This window comes from Pseudophryne corroboree, chromosome 8 (genome assembly GCF_028390025.1).
Source record: "Pseudophryne corroboree isolate aPseCor3 chromosome 8, aPseCor3.hap2, whole genome shotgun sequence".
Classification (NCBI taxonomy): domain Eukaryota; kingdom Metazoa; phylum Chordata; class Amphibia; order Anura; family Myobatrachidae; genus Pseudophryne; species Pseudophryne corroboree.
The window spans coordinates 262,364,594-262,392,486 of record NC_086451.1 but is presented as its reverse complement, the minus strand read 5'-3'; the positions used below and the strand labels follow the sequence as shown (position 1 = coordinate 262,392,486).

At 45.1% G+C, this 27,893-nt stretch overlaps 1 protein-coding gene across 2 annotated transcripts; it reads left to right on the top strand.

The window, feature by feature from the left end:
- The first annotated feature begins 71 nt into the window (after nucleotides 1-71).
- AMER1 (APC membrane recruitment protein 1) lies at nucleotides 72-27,193 on the top strand. Of its 2 annotated transcripts, none has more exons than XM_063937211.1 (3): nucleotides 72-306; nucleotides 3,610-3,760; nucleotides 19,325-27,193. In XM_063937211.1, the coding sequence occupies exon 3, from the start codon at nucleotides 19,427-19,429 to the stop codon at nucleotides 22,700-22,702; it is 3,276 nt and encodes a 1,091-aa protein (XP_063793281.1). In that variant the 5' UTR covers nucleotides 72-306; nucleotides 3,610-3,760; nucleotides 19,325-19,426; the 3' UTR covers nucleotides 22,703-27,193. The 2 variants fall into 2 exon arrangements, with proteins under 2 accessions (XP_063793281.1, XP_063793282.1); XM_063937212.1 differs by lacking the exon at nucleotides 72-306 and adding an exon at nucleotides 1,006-2,007.
- The last annotated feature ends 700 nt before the right edge of the window (nucleotides 27,194-27,893 follow it).

Genomic DNA, 27,893 nt, shown 5'->3' with positions numbered 1-27,893 from the left:
CAACTCAGTGCGGCTCCTCTGTGATTGGCTGTCTGAGCCATCAGTTTACAGACGCCAGCGCCAATCAGCGGACTGTTTATGGTTTCAGCCCTGGTGTGTGACTGGCTCCCCATTGAAGTGTACGCTTACGCTCGCGATCGCGCCGATTGGCGGATGTAGCTGTCCATCGTCACTAGCTGGGGGGAGGGGGTCAGGTAGAGGCCGAGCCGCCGATACAGGAGCATCATCTGCCTGCAGGACGGGGACACATGAGCCCGGGCAGCGCCGGCAGGACACAGCGGAGGCGCGGGGCCTAGTGCAGATCCGGTAAGGGATGGGGACAATGCGCAGCGCGCACCTGCAGTGTGCACCACCTGTGTGTGCGGGGGAGGCATGCACCGTGCCAGCGGCACACAGAGGGAAGACGGTCAGGGCACACATCATAACATAGCCCCGTTGTGCTCTCCGGGGATGGGGCTAGCCTGGTCATTCCCGTGCTGCAGGATCTCACCAGCTGCTTATAATGTGCAATGGGGGCTATCCTCATTATATCTTCACTACAGTAAAGGAGAACTGGAGCCTCCATTGAAGTAAAGGAGTGCTCCCGGTAGTAGTGGTAGTATTTAGCGCCAGCATAGTCTGTTGCGCTTTGAATTGTGTGATATGGGAATGATGCGTCTCTGAGGTCCGGCTGGCTGTGTTGCAGATGGCAGCCGCAGTAGCACCCTGTGTTGTGGATGGGGAGAGTGTTAAATGTTTCCAGCACGCTGGAACATCTTTCTAATATTCTCAGGGCAGTTATTGGGGGGACGGGTATGGGACCTTAGGTCGACCACTATTGGTCGACATGGTCACTAGGTCGACATGGTCATTAAGTCGACATGGTCATTAAGTCGACATAGAAAAATGTCGACATGCGTTTCTTTTACTTTTTTGGGTGTCGTTTTCTTTGTAAAGTGATGAGGAACCTCAATTGGTGCACTGTGTTCCCTCGCAGGTTACCGTTCCCAATCGTGGTCCACGTGGATCATAAAGTATGAAAAAGTTCAAAAAATATGTGAAAAACTCAACCTTTTTCCATGTCGAACTAGTGACCGTGTTGACCTAATGCATGTCGACCGAATGACTGTCGACTTAAGTCTTGTAGAACTAATGACTGTATCCCGGGGTGACAGAGTGGTGTCCTGTACTTACATGTGTGCTGTAGCCATGAAGAACTGCATTATAACTACAATAGATGAGGTTTATATGCTGGTGCCATAATAGTCTGGTTTACCCCAGAAAGGTGCAGGTTTGCCCAGGTCATCTTGCAGACGGAAATGCACATTTATTTTACTTTTTCAGTAATGTGTTCTGTAATACACGTGTACAAAATTAACCAATTTTCTTAAATATTATAATTATCATTAGCGTATATGGCGCCACCAGGGTTCTGTAGCAGTGTACGTAGTGGTTAGAACATACAACAAAATTTCAAGTTAGATTAGACTTTTGCAGACAAGTTTATAAATTTCTAAGTACTTGGGGAGATTCATTAGTGGTTTGTTAATATTATCCTCCTATATTGCACCACAAAGTCTGCTGTGCCATACAGGGAGCTACAGTAAAGCACATAAATAATACAAGTAAGGCCAAACAAGCAATACATGGAGGAAGAAACATGTACGGATGTATACCAGTAATAGCAGACAATGACCCAGTGCCGTGAGGGCAGATGGCCAGTATCTGTGATGTGGAGATAGTGCAAGTTTGTGCCAGCCTGTGTGAGCTTTACAGTCTAGGGACGCTTCATTGGTGACTGATATGCAAACAGCCACCACATTCACATCAATGTGAGGAAAACGTCCGGAGACCTTTATAAAGAGAATGCTTCACCCAAGAAAAAAGTAACTGCAAAAATAGAGGCTGTTAGTGAACAGACAGAAATGGAATATACGACTTATTTATACAAAAAAAGATTAAACCCCAAATAGAACAATTCTTTTGTCAGACATGGAGTAGGGAGCATTCATTCAAGCGCCTTTTTACGTAAGTGACTTATTTTTCAAGCTTGTTTTCAAAATAATCCTTTTGCAAACAAGATATATGAATGTCCTTAAATTTTTTTCACATTTGCCTGTTTTGGGTGAGTAGGGTGATAATTCAATCTAATTTCTAGATATTGGCAAAACATTTCTGTTTGTGAAACAAAGTGCTGTATTATACTGTATAACTTGTTATTGGTGTAATGTGCATACATCATCCTAAGATAAAACATCACGCGTGGTGACGTAAAAGTGTATGAAATGTGCATGTCTTCTGTCTCACTCTGTTTTTGCCTTTTACAACTTTATCTGGTTTTGTTATGACTACAGAAATTCCCAGGTCTTCAAACAGCTGCTGGTTATGTTTTTATGACTGGCTTAACGTCTTCCAAAATAAACCCAGACTTTCACATGTCCCTCTTCAGTTTCATAAACTATCTCCATATTCCATTTTTACCAGTGCCTACTCATCCAGTCCAAACAGCAGTATCCTTTGCTATAACCATCATTTATATACTGCTATGTTGTTCATTCTTACTGGGCAATTTAAAAAGTTACTTATTCTAGGCTACACCCCGGGCCGTCTTAAAAGCATTGTATGTCCAGGGCCATTTTGGATGTCCCCCAAACCCATCATTTGTGCTCAGTTGTGACAATACACTGTTTAATTATCAGCTAATCGGGCCAATTGAATAGTGTATGCCCAGTATAACTAACAAAATCTAAACAGGCAATATCCCCAAGCAAGCAATCAGCATTTGTATGTGATCGTTAGTAAATTACATAATAACTTCTTCACAGTCACTCAGGAACCTAAGGGGTCACTTGCAGCAGTAAATAAGAGGTATTTCCAACCTCCCAAAAATTGTATGACATAAAAGGAAACTGTGCTAGTGAAGCCTTGATAGTCAGAAAGATTAGATCAGTATAAATCCAATATTTTATTTTTTAAATTGATATTCTCTACAGAGGTTCATAGAAAGCCTTGATAACCTTCACATTTAATCTACACATGTATCCATTTATAAATAAACCCAAACCTGTTTTCGGAACCTGATGTTATCATTGTACACCTCCACAAGTTGGCGATTAATTTCAGCTGCTGATGAGCCCTTTAGATGCAGAAATCTGTGCACACTACTACGCACCTCAATGTTTGACCATGATTCTGCCGGCCACGCTATCTAACGTCTGATGTTTGAGCGGAATGACTGATCTGAGGCGCAGTCTAATGGCTTTAAAGGGAAGCAGTGGGTCTACCTGCTCTAGAGGGAAATTAGAATGAAACAGAGGACATTTCAGACATGAGAGGTTTTGTTACCTTATTGAACTACCTTCGTATAATCTAACAGCGGCCTAAAGGAGCACTGGGGGTGGCTCCAAACTAATGCTTTGCAAAGAGGGCAATCCTTATCTGGGTTCCTCACTGTCACAGAAGTAGACTGCTCTCGCAGTATGCTTGAATGTCTCTTTATTCATTATAACATTGCTGTTTTGTTGCATTTAGGTATAATTGGATATAAACGTACCTCAACCACTACAATTTTTTGTTGCATTGTATGCATATACTTTTTCATTAAGCAGGTCTCTATGATGTTTCCAACAGATCTGATCCATGTCCAAAGCAATTACCAATGATTCGGTGAACTGACTTTGTTTGCATTATGTCTGCTGTCTGGATAAGTATGAACATCATCTGGATTACGGAGTCCCCTAGTCTTGTTCCACTAACTTTGTTTGACTTTACTCGGGAGAAGGTAAGATACTTGTAGTTTCTTCTTGAGCTGGAGTTCATCAAATGCTCATTGTTTGATTTTTTTTCTTTTCTTTGTTGAATATCTAAATGACTATACACTGCCTTTGGCGCTTCCCTTCTTTCCTGTATCACTGATGACTTGAAACATAATTAGATGTACTATGTAGAGAACCATATGGATCACCTTGTCCTCTTTTGGGTTGCGTCAAAGGCAGTGGTGCAGTGTCATGTAATAGCTTATCTGTCTGGGAAGAATAAAGAATGAAAGGAACCTTGCATGCCTTCGATAGTAAGCTGGCAGATGCCATTCATACTTACTTTAATGACACTGTAAAATCAATATTAAGTAACCAATAAACAGCTCAATCCTTTCCTCAGATATTCAGAGTAAGGATGACTTTACTAAAAATGTTTTTTAGATGGGGAGAAAAGCTGCCAAGTTTTCTTATATTGTGCGACAACGAACCAAATAAGTTATTTCCCTAAAACAAAGCTTTCTGGCTGTTATCTTGTTTCTAAACGTGATATAGCTGCCCACTTACATTTTTACTCCCTCTATTTGTCAGTCTCTGATGACCCGTCGCGTTCTCACTCTCTGGGCGGGATGTATTAAGATACATCCCCGCCCCTCGCCAGTTACCGCTGCGATGTTGATCGCATATGTACTAACATATGCGATCAATATCGCAATGCGGTGACGGAGGCCCCCTGCGATACCTGTTAGGTGGTCTGCGGGGGGTCTCCGTCACCTCCCAGGGGTCCCCACACTGGCTAGACACCAGGAAGCAGCAGCAGGCTGCCCCCGGCGCCTCCTCCTTCCCCCTGCAGCCGGAAGGACGTCCAGCTGTGTTGCTAGGGGGAGGAGGAGACTACCTTCCGGGTCCAGGGCAGCCTGGAGGAATGTAAGCCGGGGGGGAGGGGTGGAGGCGTCTGCGGTGGGTTGCGGCGGTCGGCGATAAGAAACCCATAGGCTTCTATAGGGGATCGCCATCCAGAGATGGCGATACCCTGGATGGCGAAAACGCTGCGGTAGGGTCTTAGTAAATTTGAAAATGCGGTAAACCCCCCTGTTTTTGGGGGGTTTACCGCATTTTTGCTTTAGTACACCCGCCCTCTCTCTCTCCTCTCGGAGACTAAAGGTGACTAGCAGCTGAAGGTGACTGTCCAGCAGCACTATCTTCTGGATACTGAGGAGAAGTCACTGGGCCCCAATGGAACCAGTGGGGAATACCATAACCTGCTTCAGCGGGATGATCTAGTACCCACTCTTACTAAATTGTACCAAAAATGATTTAAGGAAGATGCTTCCTACCTCGTTTTATACAATCTTGATTCCCTTACCCCCCCCCCCCCCCCACCCCCATAAACTTGGTTTTACTAATGCATACCATTTTGTAGGAATTGTTATCATGGTCCGATATCTTGTCTAAAGTGACAGGAGATCGCAGGTGCGATAGTCAATTGGTGCTGGTTATCACGCCCATTAGTGTGGGGATAAAGCGGCTAAACCTGACAAAACTAATGGGTGCGAATGGTGCCTTTGGGGTGCCCAAACAGGTCACTTTTAGCACATTTCAGCTCACCACCACTGGGGGGTAGGGATGCAAGCTGAAATGCTGGCAGCTGGTTGCCTTTAACAGGAGAAACAATTGAATAGCTCCACTGGGCGCTCAGTAGAGACAGCTGCCGGTGCTACAAATGTAATTCCACCTTATATCTGCTATTGTCACATCTAAATTCTAATGTCCTAATATACTGTTGAGCCTTTGTGATGAAAAGGAACTAGACAAGATCTCTAGGATAGAACTACGGCACATCTGTGAGGAAAGAGACATTGGGTTAACATTTGCTCACTTAATACAATTCATTTATACTAACCCTAGTAAATACCGCATTATTAATGATTTAAAGGAGATCTGTATCTCAGGAGACACTGGACACGGAAACTTGTTATCCCCTCTTATTTAAGTTGGCTTTGGACCCTTTGTTGTGGATAATGCATTTGCTTGCTAAGTTTTGGAGCATCCCTTTTGGCCCCTCTTATAAAAAGAAGATTGCAGATGATTTTCTTTTTATTTCCAACCCAAAAGAAAGTTTAAATGTTTACCATAGATAAAATTTCCCAATTTAGCAGGAATTTGTGATTTACTTGTAAACAAACAAAAATCTGTAGCATTAGTTTTATATCCTGCGAGTGTGGTATAACGGACCTACAGGAATTAGATAGACCAGGCCTGGCCAACCTGTCACTTTCCAGCTGTTGCGAAACTACACATCCCAGCATGACCTGCCTCGGTTTTAGCATTCCCTACTAGCAAAATTCTGTCAGGGCATACTGGAACTTGTAGTTTCACAACAGCTAGAGAGCCACAGGCTGGCCAAGCATGAGATAGTCATTGGGTCGGCCCCGTGTGGTCGACGGTGTCAAATGGTCGACACAAGTTTTAGGTTGTTTTTTATTCGGCTGTCATTTTCAATGTTTCATGGTATGTGTCCACAATTATTGAAAACGTAGGCTTTCGTGGACTCGCTCTCCTCACTTCTGGCAAGGTGCCTTGCTCCGCTACTGCTGCACTCGGCGCAGATTACTATTCCCAGTTGTAGTCCACGTGGATGGTAGATCAAAGTTTGAAAGTAAATGTAAATCCAAAAAAACTGTTGACATTTTGACCCTGTCGACCAATTGTTTGTCTAACTAGACAGTGTAGATCTATCATCTGGATACAATCTCCTGCAATCTGTACCTCTTGGGCTAGATCAATGGATCTGTCCTGCGCTCACTTAAATATCTCTTACCTTGGTATTCGGCTTCCCTAGTTTCTCTAACGTCCTTGAGGATGCTGGGACTCCGTAAGGACCATGGGGAATAGACGGGCACCGCAGGAGATAGGGCACTTTAAGAAAGCTTTGGACTCTGGGTGTGCACTAGCTCCTCCCTCTATGCCTCTCCTCCAGACTTCAGTTTTACACTGTGCCCAGAGCAAGATGGGTGCACTGCAGAGAGCTCTCCAGAGTTCTCTGCCTAGAAGCATTTTTGTTTGGATTTTTTTTTCTACCTTTTACTACTTTTTCACAGGGAGCACTGCTGGCAACAGGCTCCCTGCATCGAGGGACTGAGGAGAGAGGAGCAGACCTTCTTGTCAAAGATAGGCTCTGCTTCCTCGGCTACTGGACACCATTAGCTCCAGAGGGGGTGAACGCAGGTTCTTACTGGGCGTCCACCCCCGGAGCCGCGCCGCCGTTCTCCTCACAGAGCTAGAAGTACAGAAGACAGAAGTCGTCAGGCGGCAGAAGCCTTCAGCTTCACTGAGGTAACGCACAGCACTGCAGCTGTGCGTCATTGCTCCCATACACCTCACATACTCCGGTCACTGTAAGGGTGCAGGGCGCATGGGGGGGCGCCCTGGGCAGCAATATAAACCTCTGCATGGCAAAAAGACTATATACATGTACAGGTGGGCTCTGTACATGTATATAAAAGAGCCCCCGCCATATTTTACTAAGTTTGAGCGGGACAGAAGCCCGCCGCCGAGGGGGCGGGGCTTCTCCCTCAGCACTCACCAGCGCCATTTTCTCTCCACAGCACTGCTGAGAGTAAGCTCCCCGGACTCTCCCCTGCTTACACACGGTGAAAGGGTGCTTAAATGAGAGGGGGGGGGGCACATAATTGGCGGTTTACATATTATACAGCGCTGCTGGGGAAAAACATTTTGTGTTGGTCTCCAGGGTTATTGCGCTGGGGTGTGAACTGGCGTACTCTCTCTCTGTCTCTCCAAAGGGCCTTGACAGGGATACTGTCTTCAGGAAAGCGGTTCCCTGTGTGTGTGTGTGTGTGTGTGTGTGTGTGTGTGTGTGTGTAGTGTCGGTACGCGTGTGTCGACATGTTTGACGAGGAAGGCTCGCTTATTGTGGAGGGGGAGTGCTTGAATGTCAGGTCGCCGTCGGTAACGCTGACACCGGAATGGGTGGATATGCTGAATGTCTTGAATGCAAATGTCAATCTCTTGCATAAAAGATTAGACAAGGCAGAAGCTAGGGATCAGTCAGGTAGCCAGTCCATGCCTGTCCCTGGGGCGCCAGGACCTTCGGGGTGTCAGAAGCGCACCATATCCCAGATCGATGACACAGATACTGACTCTAGTGTCGACTATGAAGATGCAAAATTACAGCCGAAGGTGGCAAAGGGTATTCGGTACATGATTATTGCCATTAAAGAGGTTTTGCATATTACTGAGGAACCCCCTGTCCCTGACACGAGGGTACACATGTATAAAGGGAAAAGGCCTGAAGTCACTTTTCCATCCTCATTTGAATTAAGTGACTTGTGCGAAAAGGCTTGGGAATCTCCGGATAGGAGACCACAAGTTCCCAAAAGGATTCTCATGGCGTATCCTTTTCCACAAGCTGATAGGATACGCTGGGAATCTGCGCCAAAAGTTGACAAGGCGCTGACACGTTTGTCCAAAAAGGTGGCACTGCCTTCTCAGGATACGGCTTCCCTCAAGGAACCTGCTGATCGCAGGCAGGAAATTACCTTTAAAGCACATTTACAATCATTCCGGTACTATTGCTCGACCGGCTATGGCGTCGGCCTGGGTTTGTAGTGCGGTTGTGGCATGGGCAGATCCTTATCTACGGAAATTGACACCTTAGATAGGGACGCCATTCAAATGACCATAGAGCATATCAGAGATGCTGCCTTGTATATGAGGGATGCTCAGAGAGACATTTGTTTATTAAGCTCCAGAATAAATGCTATGTCTATTTCTGCTAGGCGGCTCTTGTGGACCCGACAGTGGACGGGAGATGCCGATTCAAAGCGGCATATGGAGTCCTTGCCTTACAAAGGGGTGGAGTTGTTTGGAGACGGCCTCTCGGATCTTGTCTCTACGGCTGGTAAGTCAAATTTCTTACCTTATGTCCCCCCGCAGCATACAAAAAAGGCACCTTATTATCAAATGCAGTCCTTTCGTTCCAATAAAAACAAGAAGGTACGTGGAGCATCCTTTGTTGCCAGAGGGAAAGGCAGGGGAAAAAAGCTGCACACAGCTAGTTCCCAAGAGCAGAAGTCCTCCCCTGCGTCTGCAAAGTCCACCGCATGACGCTGGGGCTTTCTGAGGGGAGGCAGATCTGGGGGGGGGGGGCTCGTCTTCGGTTTTTCAGCCACGTCTGGGTTCACTCGCAGGTGGATCCCTGGGCATTAGAGATTGTTTCTCAGGGATACAGGCTAGAATTCGAAGACTTGCATCCTCGCCGATTTTTCCCCGTCAGAGAGGGAGCGAGTGTTGGCAGCAATCCAAAAATTGTATATTCAACAGGTGATTGTCACAGTTCCTCATCTCCAGCAAGGAGAGGGATATTACTCAACCCTGTCTGTGGTCCCGAAACCTGACGGTTCGGTCAGACCCATTTTAAACCTGAAATCTCTGAACCTGTACTTGAAGAGGTTCAAGTTCAAAATAGAATCACTCAGGGCGGTCATCGCCAGCCTGGAGTGGGGGATTGGATGGTGTCCCTGGACATAAAGGATGCTCACCTTCATGTTCCGATATTCCCCCCCGCATCAGGCGTTCCTGAGATTTGCAGTGCAGGACTGTCACTACCAATTTCAGACGTTGCCGTTTGGGCTTTCCACGGCCCTGAGAATTTTCACCAAGGTAATGGCGGAAATGATGGTGCTCCTGCGCAGGCAGGGGGTCACAATTATCCCATACTTGGGCGATCTCTTCATAAAGGCGAGATCTCGGGAGAGGTTGCTGGACAGCGTGTCTCTGTCCATGAAGACGTTGCAGATACACGGCTGGATTCTCAATATACCGAAGTCCCAGCTAGTCCCTACAACGCGTCTGACCTTTTTGGGGCTGATTCTAGACACAGACGAGAAAAAGGTTTTTCTTCCGATCGAAAAGGTTCAGGAACTCATAGCCGTGGTCAGGAACCTATTAAAACCAAAAAAGGTTTCAGTGCATCATTGCACGCGGGTCCTGGGGAAGATGGTGGCTTCCTACGAGGCCATCCCTTTCGGCAGGTTCCATGCGAGGACTTTTCAATGGGACCTCTTGGACAAGTGGTCCGGGTCCCATTTACAAATGCATCAAAGGATCACCCTGTCTCCCAGAACCAGGGTATCTCTCCTGTGGTGGCTGAACAGTGCTCACCTACTAGAAGGTCGCAGGTTCGGCATTCAGGACTAGGTCCTGGTGACCACGGAGGCAAGCCTCCGAGGCTGGGGAGCAGTGACACTGGGAAGAAATTTCCAAGGTCTCTGTTCAAGCCTAGAGTCTTGTCCCCACATCAACGTCCTGGAGTTGAGGGCCATATACAACGCCCTGCGTCAAGCGGAGGAATTGCTTCGGAGAAAACCGGTTCTGATTCAGTCAGACAATGTCACGGCAGTGGCTCATATAAACCGCCAAGGCGGAACAAGGAGCAGAATGGCCATGGCAGAAGCGACCAGGATTCTACGCTGGGCGGAAGGGACCCTCAGGCGGTAGCGGTAGACGCTCTGGTGACACCTTGGGTGTTCAGATCGGTCTGTGTTCCTCCTCTTCCTCTCATACCCAAGGTGTTGAGAATAATACGAAGAAGCAGGGTCAGAACAATACTCATTGTTCCGGATTGGCCACGGAGGTCTTGGTATCCGGAGCTGCAAGAGTTGCTCGCAGGGGATCCGTGGCCTCTTCCTCTAAGGCAGGACCTGCTGCGGCAGGGGCCCTGTCTGTTGCAAGACCTACCGCGGCTGCGTTTGACGGCATGGCGGTTGAACGCCGTATCCTAGCGGAAAATGGGATTCCGGAGGAAGTCATTCCTACCCTGATCAAGGCTAGGAAAGATGTGACGTTAAAACATTATCACCGTATATGGCGGAAATATGTTTCTTGGTGTGAGGCCAGAGCTGCTCCTACGGAGGAGTTCCATTTGGGCCATCTACTTCACTTCCTTCAAACAGGAGTGACTTTGGGCCTAAAATTAGGGTCCATAAAGGTCCAGATTTCGGCCTTATCCATTTTCTTTCAAAGAAAATTGGCCTCTATTCCTGAAGTACAGACCTTTATGAAGGGAGTGCTGCATATTTAGCCTCCCTTTGTGCCTCCGGTGGCGCCTTGGGATCTTAACGTGGTGTTACGTTTCCTCAAGTCACCTTGGTTTGAACCACTCAAAACTGTGGAGTTGAAATACCTCACGTGGAAAGTGGTCATGTTGTTGGCGTTAGCTTCGACAAGATGTGTTTCCGAATTGGCGGCATTATCACATAAAAGCCCATACTTGGTTTTTCACGTGGATAGGGCGGAGTTGAGGACTCGCCCTCACTTTCTGCCAAAAGTGGTCTCATCTTTTCATGTGAACCAACCTATTGTCGTGCCTGTGGCTACACGGGACTTGGAGGATTCCGAATCCCTGGATGTAGTCAGGGCTTTGAAGATTTATGTGACCAGAACGGCTAGAATCAGGAAAACTGAAGCTTTTGTTCCTTCTGTATGTGGCCAACAAGGTTGGCGCTCCTACTTCAAAGCAGACTATTGCTCGCTGGATCTGTAACACGATTCAGCAGGCGCATTCTACGGCAGGATTGCCGTTACCGAAATCGGTTAAGGCCCACTCCACTAGGAAAGTGGGCTCTTCTTGGGCGGCTGCCCGAGGGGTCTCTGCATTACAGTTGTGCCGAGCAGCTACTTGGTCGGGGACAAACACCTTTGCAAAGTTCTATAAGTTTGATACCCTGGCTGAGGAGGACCTCCTGTTTGCTCAATCGGTGCTGCAGATTCATCCGCACTCTCCCGTTTGGGAGCTTTGGTATAATCCCCATGGTCCTTATGGAGTCCCAGCATCCTCAAGGACGTTAGAGAAAATAAGATTTTACTTACCGGTAAATCTATTTCTCGTAGTCCGTAGAGGATGCTGGGCGCCCGTCCCATGTGCGGACTTCTTCTGCAAGACTTGTATATAGTTATTGCTTACATAAGGGTTATGTTATAGTTTTTCGGTGGAACCGTGGCTATGTTGTTGTTCATACTGTTAACTGGGTAAGTTTATCACAAGTTATACGGTTTGATTGGTGTGGCTGGTATGGATCTCGCCCTTAGATTTAGAAAAATCCTTCCTAGTACTGTCCATCTCCTCTGGGTACAGTTTCCCTAACTGAGGTCTGGAGGAGGGGCATAGAGGGAGGAGCCAGTGCACACCCAGAGTCCAAAGCTTTCTTAAAGTGCCCTATCTCCTGCGGAGCCCGTCTATTCCCCATGGTCCCTACGGAGTCCCAGCATCCTCTACGGACTACGAGAAATAGATTTACCGGTAAGTAAAATCTTATTTTTATTATCATGTGGGGATGAACAGGCCATCAATTCGGCTTTTCGTCATTTTATTTGGAACAGCGATCAATCTAAACTTAGGGTTGAAATCTTGCAGAAAAAACTAAGTCAGGGTGGTATTAATTTTAATATTTTCTTTTATAGCCAAGTGGCTATTTGTCGCCATATTAAGGTTTGGCTATCCTCCCAAACTCTATGCCCATCCTGAATTGAGTTGTCTTATTACAGCTGACAATGTTAAGTGGTGGCTCAGTAACACGTGGGACTGTTTTAAGACTATAAAATGAAAGTGTGCCTGTATACTTTGACCCTTATCATTGAAGTGTGAGAATGTATATAAGGGCTATATTGAATTCTATAGAACAGGAATGGGGAACCTTCGGCCCTCCAGCTATTGTTAAACTACACATACCAGCATGCCTTGCTACAGTTTTGCTATTTGGCCATGCTAAAACTGTTGCAGGACATGCTGGGATGTGTAGTTCAACTTAAATTACCAAAGGTAAAAGAGTCAGGCGCTGAATATGGACTGGTTTTCTAAAGCAGCTGCCCGAAATAGGGTTAGTCACTCCTATTTCTCTGACGTCCTAGTGGATGCTGGGAACTCCGTAAGGACCATGGGGAATAGACGGGCTCCGCAGGAGACTGGGCACTCTAAAAGAAAGATTAGGTACTATCTGGTGTGCACTGGCTCCTCCCTCTATGCCCCTCCTCCAGACCTCAGTTAGAATCTGTGCCCGGCTCGAGCTGGTTGCACACTAGGGGCTCTCCTGAGCTCCTAGTAAAGAAAGTATTTATTAGGTTTTTTATTTTCAGTGAGATCTGCTGGCAACAGACTCACTGCTACGAGGGACTTAGGGGAGAGAAGCGAACCTACCTGCTTGCAGCTAGCTTGGGCTTCTAGGCTACTGGACACCATTAGCTCCAGAGGGATCGAACACAGGCCCAGCCTCGGTCGTCCGGTCCCGGAGCCGCGCCGCCGTCCCCCTGGCAGAGCCAGAAGACGGAAGATTCCGAGGAGAAAATCGGCGGCTGAAGACTCCGGTCTTCATTAAGGTAGCGCACAGCACTGCAGCTGTGCGCCATTGCTCCCCATGCACACCACATACTCCGGTCACTGATGGGTGCAGGGCGCTGGGGGGGGGGGGGGGGGGGGGCCTGGGTTGCAATTAGAGTACCTTAACATGGCAAAAAAACAAATAATATAGTCTAATAAACTATATATGTGTAAAAATCCCCTGCCATAATATTAATAAAAGAGCGGGATAAGCCCGTCGAGAAGGGGGCGGAGCTATCTCCCTCAGCACACTGGCGCCATTTTCTCTTCACAGTTCCGCTGGAAGACAGCTCCCCAGGCTCTCCCCTGCAGTTTCCAGGCTCAAAGGGTTAAAAAGAGAGGGGGGGCACTAAATTTAGGCGCAAACTATACATGTTAAGCAGCTATAGGGAAAAATCACTTTCTGTAATAGTGTAACTCCCTAATTATATAGCGCTGTGGTGTGTGCTGGCATACTCTCTCTCTCTGTCTCCCCAAAGGACTTTGTGGGGTCCTGTCCTCAGTCAGAGCATTCCCTGTGTGTGTGCGGTGTGTCGGTACGGCTGTGTCGACATGTTTGATGAGGAGGCTTATGTGAAGGCGGAGCAGGTGCCGATAAATGTGATGTCACCCCCTGCGGGGTCGACACCAGTGTGGATGGATATGCGGAAGGTATTAACCGACAGTGTCAACTCCTTACATAAAAGGTTTGATGACATAACAGCTGTGGGACAGCCGGCTTCTCAGCCTGTGCCTGCCCAGGCGTCTCAAAGGCCATCAGGGGCTCAAAAACGCCCGCTACCTCAGATGGCAGACACAGATGTCGACACGGAGTCTGACTCCAGTGTCGACGACGACGAGACAAATGTACATTCCACTAAGGCTATCCGTTGCATGATTACGGCAATGAAAAATGTGTTGCACATTTCTGACATTAACCCGGTTACCACTAAAAAGGGTATTATGTTTGGGGAGAAAAAGCAACCAGTGGTTTTTTCCCCTTCAGATGAGTTAAATGAAGTGTGTGAAGAAGCGTGGTGTTCCCCAGATAAAAAAATTAGTGATTTCTAAGCGGTTACTAATGGCGTACCCTTTCCCTCCAGAGGACAGGGTACGTTGGGAGACATCCCCGAGGGTGGATAAAGCGCTCACACGCTTGTCAAAAAAGGTGGCACTACCGTCTCAGGATACGGCCGCCTTAAAGGAGCCTGCGGATTGAAAGCAGGAGGCTATCCTGAAGTCTGTATATACACACTCAGGTACTATACTGAGACCTGCTATTGCTTCAGCATGGATGTGCAGTGCTGCAGCAGCGTGGTCTGATTCCCTGTCTGATAATATTGATTCCCTTGACAGGGACACTAATTGCTAACCATAGAGCATATTAAAGACGTAGTCTTATACATGAGAGATGCACAGAGGGATATTTGCCGGCTGGCATCTAGAATAAATGCAATGTCCATTTCTGCCAGGAGAGTATTATGGACTCGGCAGTGGACAGGTGATGCGGATTCTAAAAGGCACATGGAGGTTTTGCCTTACAAGGGTGAGGAAATGTTTGGGGATGGTCTCTCGGACCTCGTTTCCACAGCGACAGCTGGGAAGTCGACATTTTTACCCCAGGTTCCCTCACAGCCAAAGAAAGCACCGTATTATCAGGTACAGTCCTTTCGGCCCCAGAAAGGCAAGCGGGTTAAAGGCGCGTCCTTTCTGCCCAGAGGCAGGGGTAGAGGGAAAAAGCTGCACCATACAGCCAGTTCCCAAGAACAGAAATTCTCCCCTGATTCCACTAAATCCACCGCATGACGCTGGGGCTCCACTGGTGGAGCCAAGTGCGGTGGGGGCCCGTCTCCGGAACTTCAGCGACCGGTGGGTTCGCTCACAGGTGGATCCCTGGGTTCTACAAGTGGTATCTCAGGGATACAAGCTGGAATTCGAGACGTCTCCCCCTCGCCGTTACCTCAAATCAGCCTTGCCAGCTACTCCCCCGGACAGGGAGGTAGTGCTGGCGGCAATTCACAAGCTGTTCCTCCAGCAGGTGATAATAAAAGTTCCCCTCCTTCAACAGGGACGGGGTTACTATTCCACAATGTTTGTGGTACCGAAACCAGACGGTTCGGTGAGACCCATTCTAAATTTAAAATCCTTGAACAGTTATATAAGAAGGTTCACGTTCAAAATGGAATCGCTCAGGGCGGTTATTGTAAGCCTGGAAGAAGGGGATTACATGGTATCACTGGACATCAAGGATGCGTACCTGCATGTCCCCATTTACCCTCCTCACCAGGTGTACCTCCGTTTTGTGGTACAAGATTGCCATTACCAATTCCAGACGTTGCCGTTGGTCTGTCCACGGCACCGAGGGTATTTACCAAGGTAATGGCCGAAATGATGATACTCCTTCGAAAGGAAGGAGTTATAATTATCCCATACTTGGACGATCTCCAGGGAGCAGTTGTTGGTCGGAGTAGCACTATCTCAGGAAGTGCTTCAACAGCACGGCTGGATTCTGAATATTCCAATGTCGCAGCTGGTTCCTACGACGCGTCTGCTGTTCCTGGGTATGGTTCTGGACACAGAACAGAAGAAGGTGTTTCTCCCGGAGGAGAAGGCCAAGGAGTTGTCATCTCTGGTCAGAGACCTCCTGAAACCAAAACAGGTGTCGGTGCATCACTGCAAGCGAGTCCTGGGAAAGATGGTAGCTTCTTACGAGGCAATTCCATTCGGCAGGTTCCATGCAAGGGTCTTTCAGTGGTCCGGATCGCATCTTCAGATGCATCGGCTGATCACCCTGTCCCCGAGGGCCAGGGTGTCTCTGCTGTGGTGGCTGCAGAGTGCTCATCTTCTAGAGGGCCGCAGATTCGGCATACAGGACTGGGTCCTGGTGACCACTGATGCAAGCCTCCGAGGGGGGGCAGTCACTCAGGGAAGAAACTTCCAAGGACAAAGGTCGAGTCAGGAGGCTTCCCTACACATAAATATTCTGGAACTAAGGGCCATTTCCAATGCCCTAAGTCAGGCAAGACCCCTGCTTCAAAACCAGCCGGTGCTGATTCAGTCAGACAACATCACGGCGGTCGCCCATGTAAACCGACAGGGCGGCACAAGAAGCAGGATGGCGATGGCAGAAGCCACAAGGATTCTCCGATGGGCGGAAAATCACGTGATAGCACTGTCAGCAGTGTTCATTCCGGGAGTGGACAACTAGGAAGCAGACTTCCTCAGCAGGCACGACCTCCACCCGGGAGAGTGGGGACTTCATCCAGAAGTCTTCCAACTGATTGTAAACCGTTGGTAAAGGCCACAGGTGGATATGATGGCGTCCCGCCTAAACACAAAGCTAAAAAGATATTGCGCCAGGTCAAGGGACCCTCAGGCGATAGCTGTGGACGCTCTAGTGACACTGTGGGTGTACCAGTCGGTTTATGTGTTCCCTCCTCTTCCTCTCATACCAAAGGTGCTGAGGATAATAAGAAAGAGAGGAGTAAGAACTATACTCATCATTCCGGATTGGCCAAGAAGGACTTGGTACCCGGAACTGCAAGAAATGATCTCAGAGGACCCTTGGCCTCTGCCTCTCAGACAGGACCTGCTACAGCAGGGGCCCTGTCTGTTCCAAGACTTACTGCGGCTGCGTTTGACGGCATGGCGGTTGAACGCCGGATCCTGATGGAAAAGGGCATTCCGGTTGAAGTCATTCCTGCGCTGATAAAAGCTAGGAAAGATGTGACAGCAAAGCATTATCACCGCATATGGCGAAAATATGTTGCTTGGTGTGAGGCTATGAAGGCCCCCACAGAAGAATTTCAGCTGGGTCGTTTTCTGCACTTCCTACAGTCAGGAGTGACTATGGGCCTAAAATTAGGTTCCATTAAAGTACAGATTTCGGCCCTGTCTATTTTCTTTCAAAAAAGAACTGGCTTCACTGCCTGAAGTTCAGACGTTTGTTAAGGGAGTGCTGCATATTCAGCCCCCTTTTGTGCCCCCAGTGGCACCTTGGGATCTCAACGTTGTGTTGGATTTCCTAAAATCACATTGGTTTGAGCCACTTCAGACCGTGGAGTTAAAATATCTCACGTGGAAAGTGGTCATGCTTTTGGCCTTGGCTTCGGCTAGGCGGGTGTCAGAATTGGCGGCTTTGTCCTGTAAAAGCCCCTATCTGATCTTCCATATGGTCAGAGCAGAATTAAGGACGCGTCCCCAATTCCTCCCTAAGGTGGTATCAGCGTTTCATTTGAACCAACCTATTGTGGTGCCTGCGGCTACTCGGGACTTGGAGGCCTCCAAGTTGCTGGACGTAGTCCGGGCCCTGAAAATCTATGTTCCAGGACGGCTAGAGTCAGAAAAACTGACTCGCTGTTTATCCTGCATGCACCCAACAAGCTGGGTGCTCCTGCTTCTAAGCAGACTATTGCTCGCTGGATCTGCTCCACAATTCAACTTGCACATTCTGCGGCTGGACTGCCGCATCCTAAATCAGTAAAGGCCCATTCCACGAGGAAGGTGGGCTCTTCTTGGGCGGCTGCCCGAGGGGTCTCGGCTTTACAACTTTGCCGAGCAGCTACTTGGTCAGGAGCAAACACGTTTGCAAAATTCTACAAGTTTGATACCCTGGCTGAGGAGGACCTTGAGTTTGCTCATTCGGTGCTGCAGAGTCATCCGCACTCTCCCGCCCGTTTGGGAGCTTTGGTATAATCCCCATGGTCCTTACGGAGTTCCCAGCATCCACTAGGACGTCAGAGAAAATAATTTACTCACCGGTAATTCTATTTCTCGTAGTCCGTAGTGGATGCTGGGCGCCCATCCCAAGTGCGGATTGTCTGCAATACTTGTATATAGTTATTGCCTAACTAAAGGGTTATTGTTATGAGCCATCTGTTCGTGAGGCTCAGTTGTTATTCATACTGTTAACTGGGTATAGTATCACGAGTTGTACGGTGTGATTGGTGTGGCTGGTATGAGTCTTACCCCGGATTCCAAATCCTTTCCTTATTGTGTCAGCTCTTCCGGGCACAGTTTTCCTAACTGAGGTCTGGAGGAGGGGCATAAAGGGAGGAGCCAGTGCACACCAGATAGTACCTAATCTTTCTTTTAGAGTTCCCAGTCTCCTGCGGAGCCAGTCTATTCCCCATGGTCCTTACGGAGTTCCCAGCATCCACTACGGACTACGAGAAATAGAATTACCGGTGAGTAAATTCTTATTTATTCAATAAGGACAAAAAAAATGGGGTAAGGAGGCAGTGCTAAATATACACGATGGATTGTTTGAACTAGCTACACATGATTTAATAAATATAATTCATAAGACACATATACACAATATAAAAACATAAAACGCAGAAGTAGTGTCACCTATTAGTGATCTTTCTCAGCCGTGCCTGATTGAACGGAAAGGAATTTTTGTAGGTAGACGATTCTTTCTCCTTTAGAACTGACAGCCCAGTCCAATATTGCAATTAGGTACTGTATCATAGCCGTTGTAGGATAATCCCACAGAAGAGGGCAATGTTCCACGGAAGTCCTCACCATGAATACGGATGTCTTTTGATGTTACAGTCCAACTGATAGTAGTAGGAGATTGTCCATGCAATTAATAAAGTAGTCCAATAGTGGAAGCTGCAGGGCTTAGCAGCGAAACGCGTTGGTGTGCCAACTGTCACCCTAATGATTCCAGCCGTTTTTATTGGTGCCTTTTCCATTATTGGACTACTACTTTATTAATTGCATCGACGATCTCCTACTACGATCAGTTGACTAACCTCAAAAGACATCCGTATTCATGGTGAGGACTTCCGTGGAACATTGCACTCTTCTGTGGGATTATCCTCCAACGGCTGTGATACAGTACCTAATTGCAATATTGGACTGGGCTGTCAGTTCTAAAGGAGAAAGAATCGTCTACCTACTGAAATTCCTTTCCGTTCAATCAGGCACGGCTGAGAAAGATCACTAATGGGTGACACTAATTCTGCTTTTTATGTATTTATATTGTGTTAATGTGTAGTTCAACAACAGCTGGAGGGCCGAAGGCTCCCCATCCCTGCTATAGAATGTTTTACTACATTTTGGAAATAGTTTAGGTACCTCTCAAATCCTTTCACATATAATATTTTATTAAATTCACATGAGCTAGATTCTACTTATTTGGAGCAGATATATTATATGAAACCCGCAGAGCTTTCCTCTAACAGGTTTTTCTTTTTCCCCCTCTTCTTAGGTCTGTAAAGAATTGTTTGCTTAGCCCAGCCTAGCTAAACTCCAGAGCATCTGCAGCCATGGTATAAAAAGTGTGCTGATTTTAAAGAATATAACAGTTGTCATGGAAGCTGGCCAAGGCTGTCTAGAAGAGAGTTTTGGGATAAAGTCCTCTTCCTCCACCTGTGAAATACTGGATGGCCGTCATGATGGTGTCTCTTCCAAAATGGAAATGCTCCCATTACATACAGGACCATGTGTGGACCAGCACACTCCAGGGAAGCAGAAAAAGTCTTTCAAATTCTTTGGAGGGAGGAAAAGTATCTGTACACTGCCTAGCTTCTTTGGTGGAAAGCATAAAGGTTTGGCAAAAAGAAACTCCAAAAAATCACTGAGCAAAAGCAAGACACATGATTGCATCAGCAACGTACCAGGTGAGGATGGAAAGAATGATTACTCTGATAACATTGTCAGCAGACATCAGGGTCAAGATAACCCAAAGACAAGTAATACCCTTTCCAGCTCTCATAGTGCGGACTCTGGTATCACTTCACCAGTTAAACTTGATTTCAACTTCCATGATGTATCCCCAATGGGCAGCACAGAATGCTTTGACAAAAAGATAAATGCAGAGAAATCCTTCTCATTTCCTAGACCAAAGAAAGGTTTGAAGGGATTATTTAGTAGTATTCGTCGACACAAGAAAAACAAAACGCCAGATCCAGAGAAGTTGGCGCAAAATGATCATAATAAGCAGAATATAGCTTTAGAAAAATTGAATAATAAATATCGCACTAAGGATGGGGATTTGCAAGACATTAGTGAGCAACCAAAGATGAACAACCTGGAATATGAAGTGCCACCTGAGTGTTCATTGAATGTAACAGTTGTGTGTGAGCAGAAAGTGGTGCCATCGTGTTCGGTAAACCTGGCTACACACACAATTGATGAATCACTTTTAGAATCCAATGAGAAACCCTCTCTCCACCAACACCATGCCATTAATTCAGAACTAGACTGCTCTGATTGTCCAATTCCCGAAGAAGTATTCACTGACCCTGGAGATGCTGATTACATTGATAGGCACACTCCATCTCATTCTGCTGGTGACCAGCTAAGCCTCATATTCGAGGATGTTTCATCCCTAAAGAGTTTTGATTCCCTTACAGGCTGTGGAGATATTATCGCTGAACAGGACATTGACAACATCAGTGATAATTCAATTTCCTTAGAAAGGAATAGAGAAGCAACAAAGAGAAGTTCTTGCCTTGTTGCTTATCAAGGGGGAGGGGAGGAGATGGCAACGCCAGATGACATGGAGGAGGAATATCTTCAACAGCTATTGGAAGATGGCAGTGGACCAGATGCTAGTTATGAGCTTGAAAATGAAAAGGAGCAGGAAGAGATGTCCAAAGGCTTTATGGAGTTGGAGGCGAATGCTGATTCGATGGTTGCTGAAGATGCCTCTGTTGAAGGGACTGGTTTAAGTAACACAGAGTTGTTGACTCCTCAGAGTGATCAACAAGAGTCTGCTCCCAATAGTGATGAAGGTTACTATGACTCTACTACTCCTGGTCCTGATGACGATGCTAAAGAAAGTGTTTCCCATAAAGAACGTCTTCCAAGAGACAGCTACAGTGGAGATGCACTTTATGAGTTCTATGAACCTGATGACAGTCTCATGAGCCCTGCACCGGGAGGAGAGTCTCTATATGATGGCAAAACACTGTGTTCTGAAATATTTGATCAATTTTTTGACTTCAGCCTTCCCATCAACAGTGGTTCAATGCACAATATAAAACGCAAAAAGGGGGCAACTGAAACAGAAGAGGAAAGGTTAGCAGTCATCCAAAAACAGCTGCTGTTGTGGGAAAGACAAAGAGAGGCAGCATTGCAAGGACTGGATTGTCTAAATAAAGATATTTTTCCCAAAGAAAAGCAAACTATTGAATGTGAAATTAGAACTGCCAATTTAATGGGCAGGAACAAGGAATGCCTTATTAGGGAACAAGTGTTGGTGAATGTAAATAAAGATGAAGGCAACAAAGGAATACAGCAGTCTGAAAAGCAAAGCTGGAAAGACTTTAAGGACACCTCTTTAATAGACTCTATTTACCAAGGAAGTTATATGCAGCATGTGGAGAAAAACAGCCTAGTAGAGAAGCCAGGTTTTGAGTTGAATGTTGATAGCCTTGAAGCTCAAGACCATGGTGACACTAGAATGGCACGTGTTACAGAGGTCACCAACCTCAGTGTTTCACCTATGCACCACGTCCAGAATGTATTTGGAATGGAGTTTTGCACTGCATCTGGCTACAGTCAGGAAAATGAATGTGAGCAGGCAGTGAACTTTTCTCAAACCTTAGTAGAGTTTGCCAATAATGGTATGTTATTTTCAAGTATCTCTGAAAGACTTGGGTGTGCTAGTTCTAACTCATCGTTCCATCAAAATCTAAATTCGCTTCCAACTATGGTGACTTTTGATATTGTTGATGTTGAAAATGAAGGTGAATGTGATCAGCAAATGAAACATAGATCAGACGATAATGTTGTTTCTTCATTTGAGGGATTTGACCACAGCTATGTACAAGAGTCTTTGGCTGAGTGTGATGAACAGTTGTTGCAGATGGACACGCAGCATTCTTTCCATAGCTATAACTGGGGAGTGGCTAGTCTCCCTCGTCACCTAGACCAGTATAAGCTAAGCCCCTGCAGACCAGTTCCACTTTCCCTTAACAGGAGAAGCAAGTCTCTTGACACAGAAAGCTTGGAGTTGGAACTTGGTGGATTACATATGTCTAAGAGTGGCTTGAAATCATATGATCTACTCACTCCTTGGGAACGAGGAAAGAATACTTGGCAGTATGAAGATACTTGTGAGATGGGAGATGATGCCAGTTTTAATAGTTGTAGTAATTTTGAGCCCATTGTTCAGACTAATGGGCAGTGTGAAACCTATACACTAGTTCTGTCTTCAAAGCATGGCCATAGCAGAGAGCCTCAGGGTTCTAGTTCAAGTAGCCAGCTGCCAGGAGACCCTAGACAGATGGCAAAGACAACTACTGAGCTTTTGCTTTGCAACACTAGGCAGTCCCAAGAGGGATCCAACTCCTGCTCATACTCCAGAGAAAACACTACAAAGAAATTAGCACGTGTTCTACCAATGGAGGAACAGAGACGGGTGGAGAAAAACTATGAATATCATGCAACTAGCAAGCAAATAAAGACCAAACCAGTGGGCATTACTCAAGCAATGCCTCAAATGCATAAAAAAGAAGAATGTAACCCATTAACATACCTACTGGAAAGGTCTGGACCTGCCAAGAAGGGTACTTTGGAGTATAAGGGCACATCACCCAATGACTGGAGTAATAATTATAGTGAATGTTCTAATGGCTAAGTAATTTTGCTGAGGCTGCTTTTTCTACTAAGGCTCTCCGTTGGCCTAAAAGACAATTACAAAATGGGAACAATTGCAGCCACACCAAAAACTAAAGTCAGATGGTATTGTACACCTTTGAAACTGCAAGGTTTTGTTTTTATTTATTTTACTTGGTTCATCGAACAATGAGCATAAATTATGTACCTGTCTTGTGATTCTGTATTTTATCAGATTTGTTATTTTTTTTAATTTTTTGGCTATCTTCATTTTATACTTCCTTTGCTTCTTGACTTCTAATGCAATTAATAAACCACACCTCAGTGCTTTTACATTTAAAATGTCCATTTTAAAATAAGAAAAACCATTATGCACACACCCCATGTAGATGAGCCTGTGCTGTATGGCCGTCCCATATATTTGGCTCCTCTTTTGTGGCACTGATATTCCGGTCACTTATCCACATGAACGGTTTATTATCTGGACTAATACCTCAAAGTATGTCTATATAACCAAGAAAAATTATAAATCGTGCTGCAGGATTACGTGACTTGGACTTGTGCATTTAGACATTGGCACTGTTGCATTCCAAATAGCGATTGTATGGTATAAAAGTATACAGTTATATGCAGAACAGAAAACATTTGCTGCACTTTATAGTACATATACACGGTCGAGTCACATTATTATGACCACCAGCTAATAGCCAGAGTAACCGCTGTGTGCAGAATGGAGAGCAGCTAGACATGCTGAGCTGCTGTTTTAGATACTCGTCTGGTAGCCCCCAGGTTCATGTGGACTGTGAGCTGCTCCACTATAGCGTGTCTGTTTGCCCTTATGCACCAATGGCACGTGGTGCTTTGCAGTTTCCACGTCGGTTATTCGCAGTGGTTTCATTTGCCCAGTCACAATGCACCTTCACCACAGCAGCACGTCAATCGTTCACAAACTGCCCTGTTTCAGAAATACTGCGACCCTTGGCCCTAAAGCCGATAATCGCCCCTTTTACATGTGACTGCAACGAGTGATATGTATGCAAACGGCCTATCGCACACCTTATACACCCACCAAGCCAGCGCATGACACGTGACCAACTTCATGGGATACAGAATGCTGAACTCGAATGTAGGAGGTGGTCATAATAATGTGCCTTGGGCGTGTAATTACAGAGAATATGTTCCTTTGTGCATTACTGCATAGGGAGGAACCAACAAGTTCTCTACAGATGTTTCCTCTTAGATCTTAGCTGCAGTTGCACTGAACACCCCCTCTTGGCACACCAGTTCCTGTGAGACACTGCTAGAGGGGGGCGTTTTTTTTGCCGATAATGCGTCTTAGTCACTATGCGACTAGGATGCACCAAGAGACTGTGCTGATTAGATATGAGACTTGTATATCTGTGTACAACTGAGTCAATCTGCATACAAACTGCTATGATGCAGCAGCCGTTGCTTTTTTTTCGTGTCACGTTCTTCTGTGCTTCATATACAGACTCAGCTGCACACAAATATAAAAGTTTTGCATATCCAATTAATCAGCACAGTCTCCTGGTGCATCCTAGTTGCATCTCGGATAAGACAAATTTTCAGCAGAAAACTATGCCTGATGCTCGCGCAGTTGAGCTCGTGCCAGTTGTCCCCCACTGTGTGGTGTATTGAGGCTAGATGTATGAGGACACATTACACTGATCTGATTGGTTCATCATGGATGAAAACCCTGATGTGCATGAGCCATATCCTAGTTTAACTACTACCCAGTTTAGTTAAAGCACTACATCGTTCATTTACTATACTGTTACATGTGAGACACTTTAATATATGCGGTAAAACACGTTAGGGATAGAAGATGAAATGCTCCTTCTTGCGTCACATAATGTACATTCTTGATTATAGTTGTCCTTTTAGTTTTCTAGTACACACATGCAGAACGGTTGATCTTTATGTATAATAGTCACAGACCCCAAATAATCAAAAGAACTATTTAGAAAAACAGATATATATCAAGTTGCAGAATTTTATGTATCATGGGGTAGATTTATCAAATCTTGGAGAGATATAAAGTACCAATCAATCCGCTTCTAACTGCCATTTTACAGACTGTGTTGGAACAAATTACAGAAGCTGATTGGTTGGTACTTTATCAATGTCCACGATCCTGATAAATCTCCCCCTATGTCTGGCATTTGGAATATCATTAAAGTTGATCATTACCACCAGCACTGGTAATTGTGGAATGTACCACCAATGCATCTGTTTGTATATAAAGTGACCTTGTAGTGGCACCCTTTCTTTTAAAATAGGGTTATGGGGGATATTTTTTAAAGCTCATGGTAATACTTAGTGGATTGGGAACTTTTTTTTATGTTGGTATGTTCATTGTCATTTATGCAATGTGACTATTGCATGGCTAACTAAATATATGTAATAACAACAATTCCACCTAAAATGTTATGATCTAACATTTCTGCTCTTTGATCTTGTGATGCTTTGATTTACTGGGTCCTTCAATGGAGCCAACAGTTCACTGCTGTATTCAGGTCTCCCACTGCAAACACGGAAAAGTGTGGTTATGGCCAGCTAACAACCCCAGCCCTCCCCTCCTCCCTTTATACTCCCAAACATGCAAAAGAGGAGTTTCAACAACATCATCTATTTGAATTCAGCCTACCTGTCTGGAGAAAGGCGATTGGACTGTTGGTGCCCTTGGGGAAACCACTTTATCAATGGATCATCACACCAAAGGAAAGTACTACCATCGAACTTAAATTGCCCCCAAAGCTTTCAAATTGTACGTTTTGATTGGAATTTACCTTAAATAAGTTATGTTTGTAATATCATTGTAGAAACTCCCTGATGACATATACATGTTGAAATGATCTGTCTGCAGAATTACTGTGTGACTGTATGGTACTCTATAATATTTAGTAAGGATCTTTACCGAATTTACAGATACCACATAACCATCTCTGAATTAATGATTCATCTACCACATGAAAAGTTTAATTTGTCTGAGCTGTTCATTAATGCATTTCAGCAAGTTAGCTGGGGGCAGGTTAAGATCCAGTTTATTTTGGGTAGAAAAACACAATCTGTAAAAGTTATGAGCGTGCAGAGGTGACACTCGCATGTCTATATTAAGCTGCTTGGAACAGACTGAACAAAAGCAGCCTGCACACAGACCAGATTGCTTTTTCTGATCTCCCCCAAAAATGCCTATTGCAGGGGCCAAGCTGATTGAAGGAGTTTCTCACATCTGATCTGCTAGCTACTTTCCTATAAAGGAACATGTAGTTATTTTGAACAGGTTTCATGTGATTTATGTAAATGTACTGACCTAGATGATTATTACAGTAACAAATTGGTTTGGTTTGGGTTAGGTTTTTCTGCATTTACTGTTCATGAAAATACATGGAAACTGCATAGGTATGTACAGACCCAAATGATTTTTGGGTTTCATCTATACAGATGTCGTGGGGGCTTTATACTCCATTTATTACAGAAAATATATCTAAAATCATGGATAAGTACCCACAGTTGTATTACTTCTCCAGCATACAGATATGGCCACACTCCTCTTACCTAGCCGTGCCGGTTTGTGACTCATTTGTGGTAGTGTACGCACCATGCAACCATGTGGGTCCGTAGGTCTGTATGCAGTGCACTCGCACATTCGGGGGCACACTGGTTGCAGCAAACGACCTGCGCTTGTAAATAATGGCGGGTCAGAGGAGCCTGGCCATATCTGTCGCTAATGTGCAATCGAATGTTTTGAAGATCTGCATACATTATGGGGGAAATGTATCAAACCTTTGAGAGAGAGGAAGTGGAGATGTTGCTTATGGCTAGAAGCTGTTTGCTATCATTTTTCTAACAGTCTAAAACGCTGTAGCTGAGTGGTTAGTACGGACAACTTTTCCAATGTATCCATTATAGCAGTGATAAGCAGCTTTATTTAGTTTTATATTTCCGAACATTCACTATCATTTAGGAGCATATTTATTATCAGGTTTTAGACACAATAATCATAATTTGTTATTGTCGCTAATCCCGGCTATTGCATCTCCGATATCTGCTGCAGTCCCCGTCTAGATACATTCAAGGAACACTGCACATTTGCAGATATTTGGGGGTTATCGCGCAACTTTTATTTGTAAATAGATCCCTCATTAACTGCCTGAGAGGCATGAGATATATCATTCAGTAGCAGCCAGCAGTTTGTGTTTTCCACAGTACATTCTACAACTGGACCAACCGTGTGGTTAAAATTTGCCACAGAAGGAAACCATTCTCTTACTGCCTTTAATGTGTTACACAAAACAATGATCACAGGATATTTGTCTATTTTCTGCCATCCTAGGTTGTTCCAGATTTACAAATAACACTTATTTCTGCTTCTTTTTCTAAACAATGTATATATAAAAAGTTACATGTACAGATGGAAGTGTAATTTATTACTGCTGTTATTTTTAATGATGGGATAACCTGAAAAAATAAAGAAACTTGCTTACAACAATTGTCTCTTTATTAGTAATTACGTTCTACAATTCTGATCATCTTTTTGCACATACAGCAGGTCAATAGGCTGACTCCATTTGAATGGGCGGCTGATGGATTACTTGGTGAAAGTGGTACCATTTGTTTTCCTCTAGACAGCAGTCTGCTACTATTCATTCAATCATAATGCTGTTCTAATCCTAATGTAGATTAACCCCCACCTGCTTTTTATGCTTTGCATGTCCATATGTACGCTGGATTATTTTACAGCATTCACTACAGCATGTGTTGTGTGCAGAAAGTGGAGTGTTCTGTTTCTCTATTCCATTTGGCTGAGCAAGGTCAGTAAATGGACACATAATAAATATACAATTATTTTCACTAACGTCTCCAGTTGGCAGTCTAAAACCACACACTTAGTGGTTTTAGAAATAGATTGATCACAATGCTTCTTCAGTTTTTTTGTGGGAAACAAGTCTTATAATTGTAACTAAAAGCATTTTTTTTTTTCTCAATCCATAAAAAATAAGATTTGTCAATTGTAATTTTTTTTTTTTTTTGCAATCTTCCTAGCGCAAATAAAGTTTTAGATAATAGGGTGAATGCATAAAAGGAAAAAAAATAGAACACAATATTTACACTTTTTTTTAAAAATAAGACATACTGTACTATTAAACATTACATCAACCATCTCAAATGAAATCCCAAACCATCTCTAA

Bases quoted from the DNA above. Each gene is read 5' to 3' on its own strand.
- AMER1 (XM_063937211.1), top strand. From the start codon at position 19,427: ATGGAAGCTGGCCAAGGCTGTCTAGAAGAGAGTTTTGGGATAAAGTCC.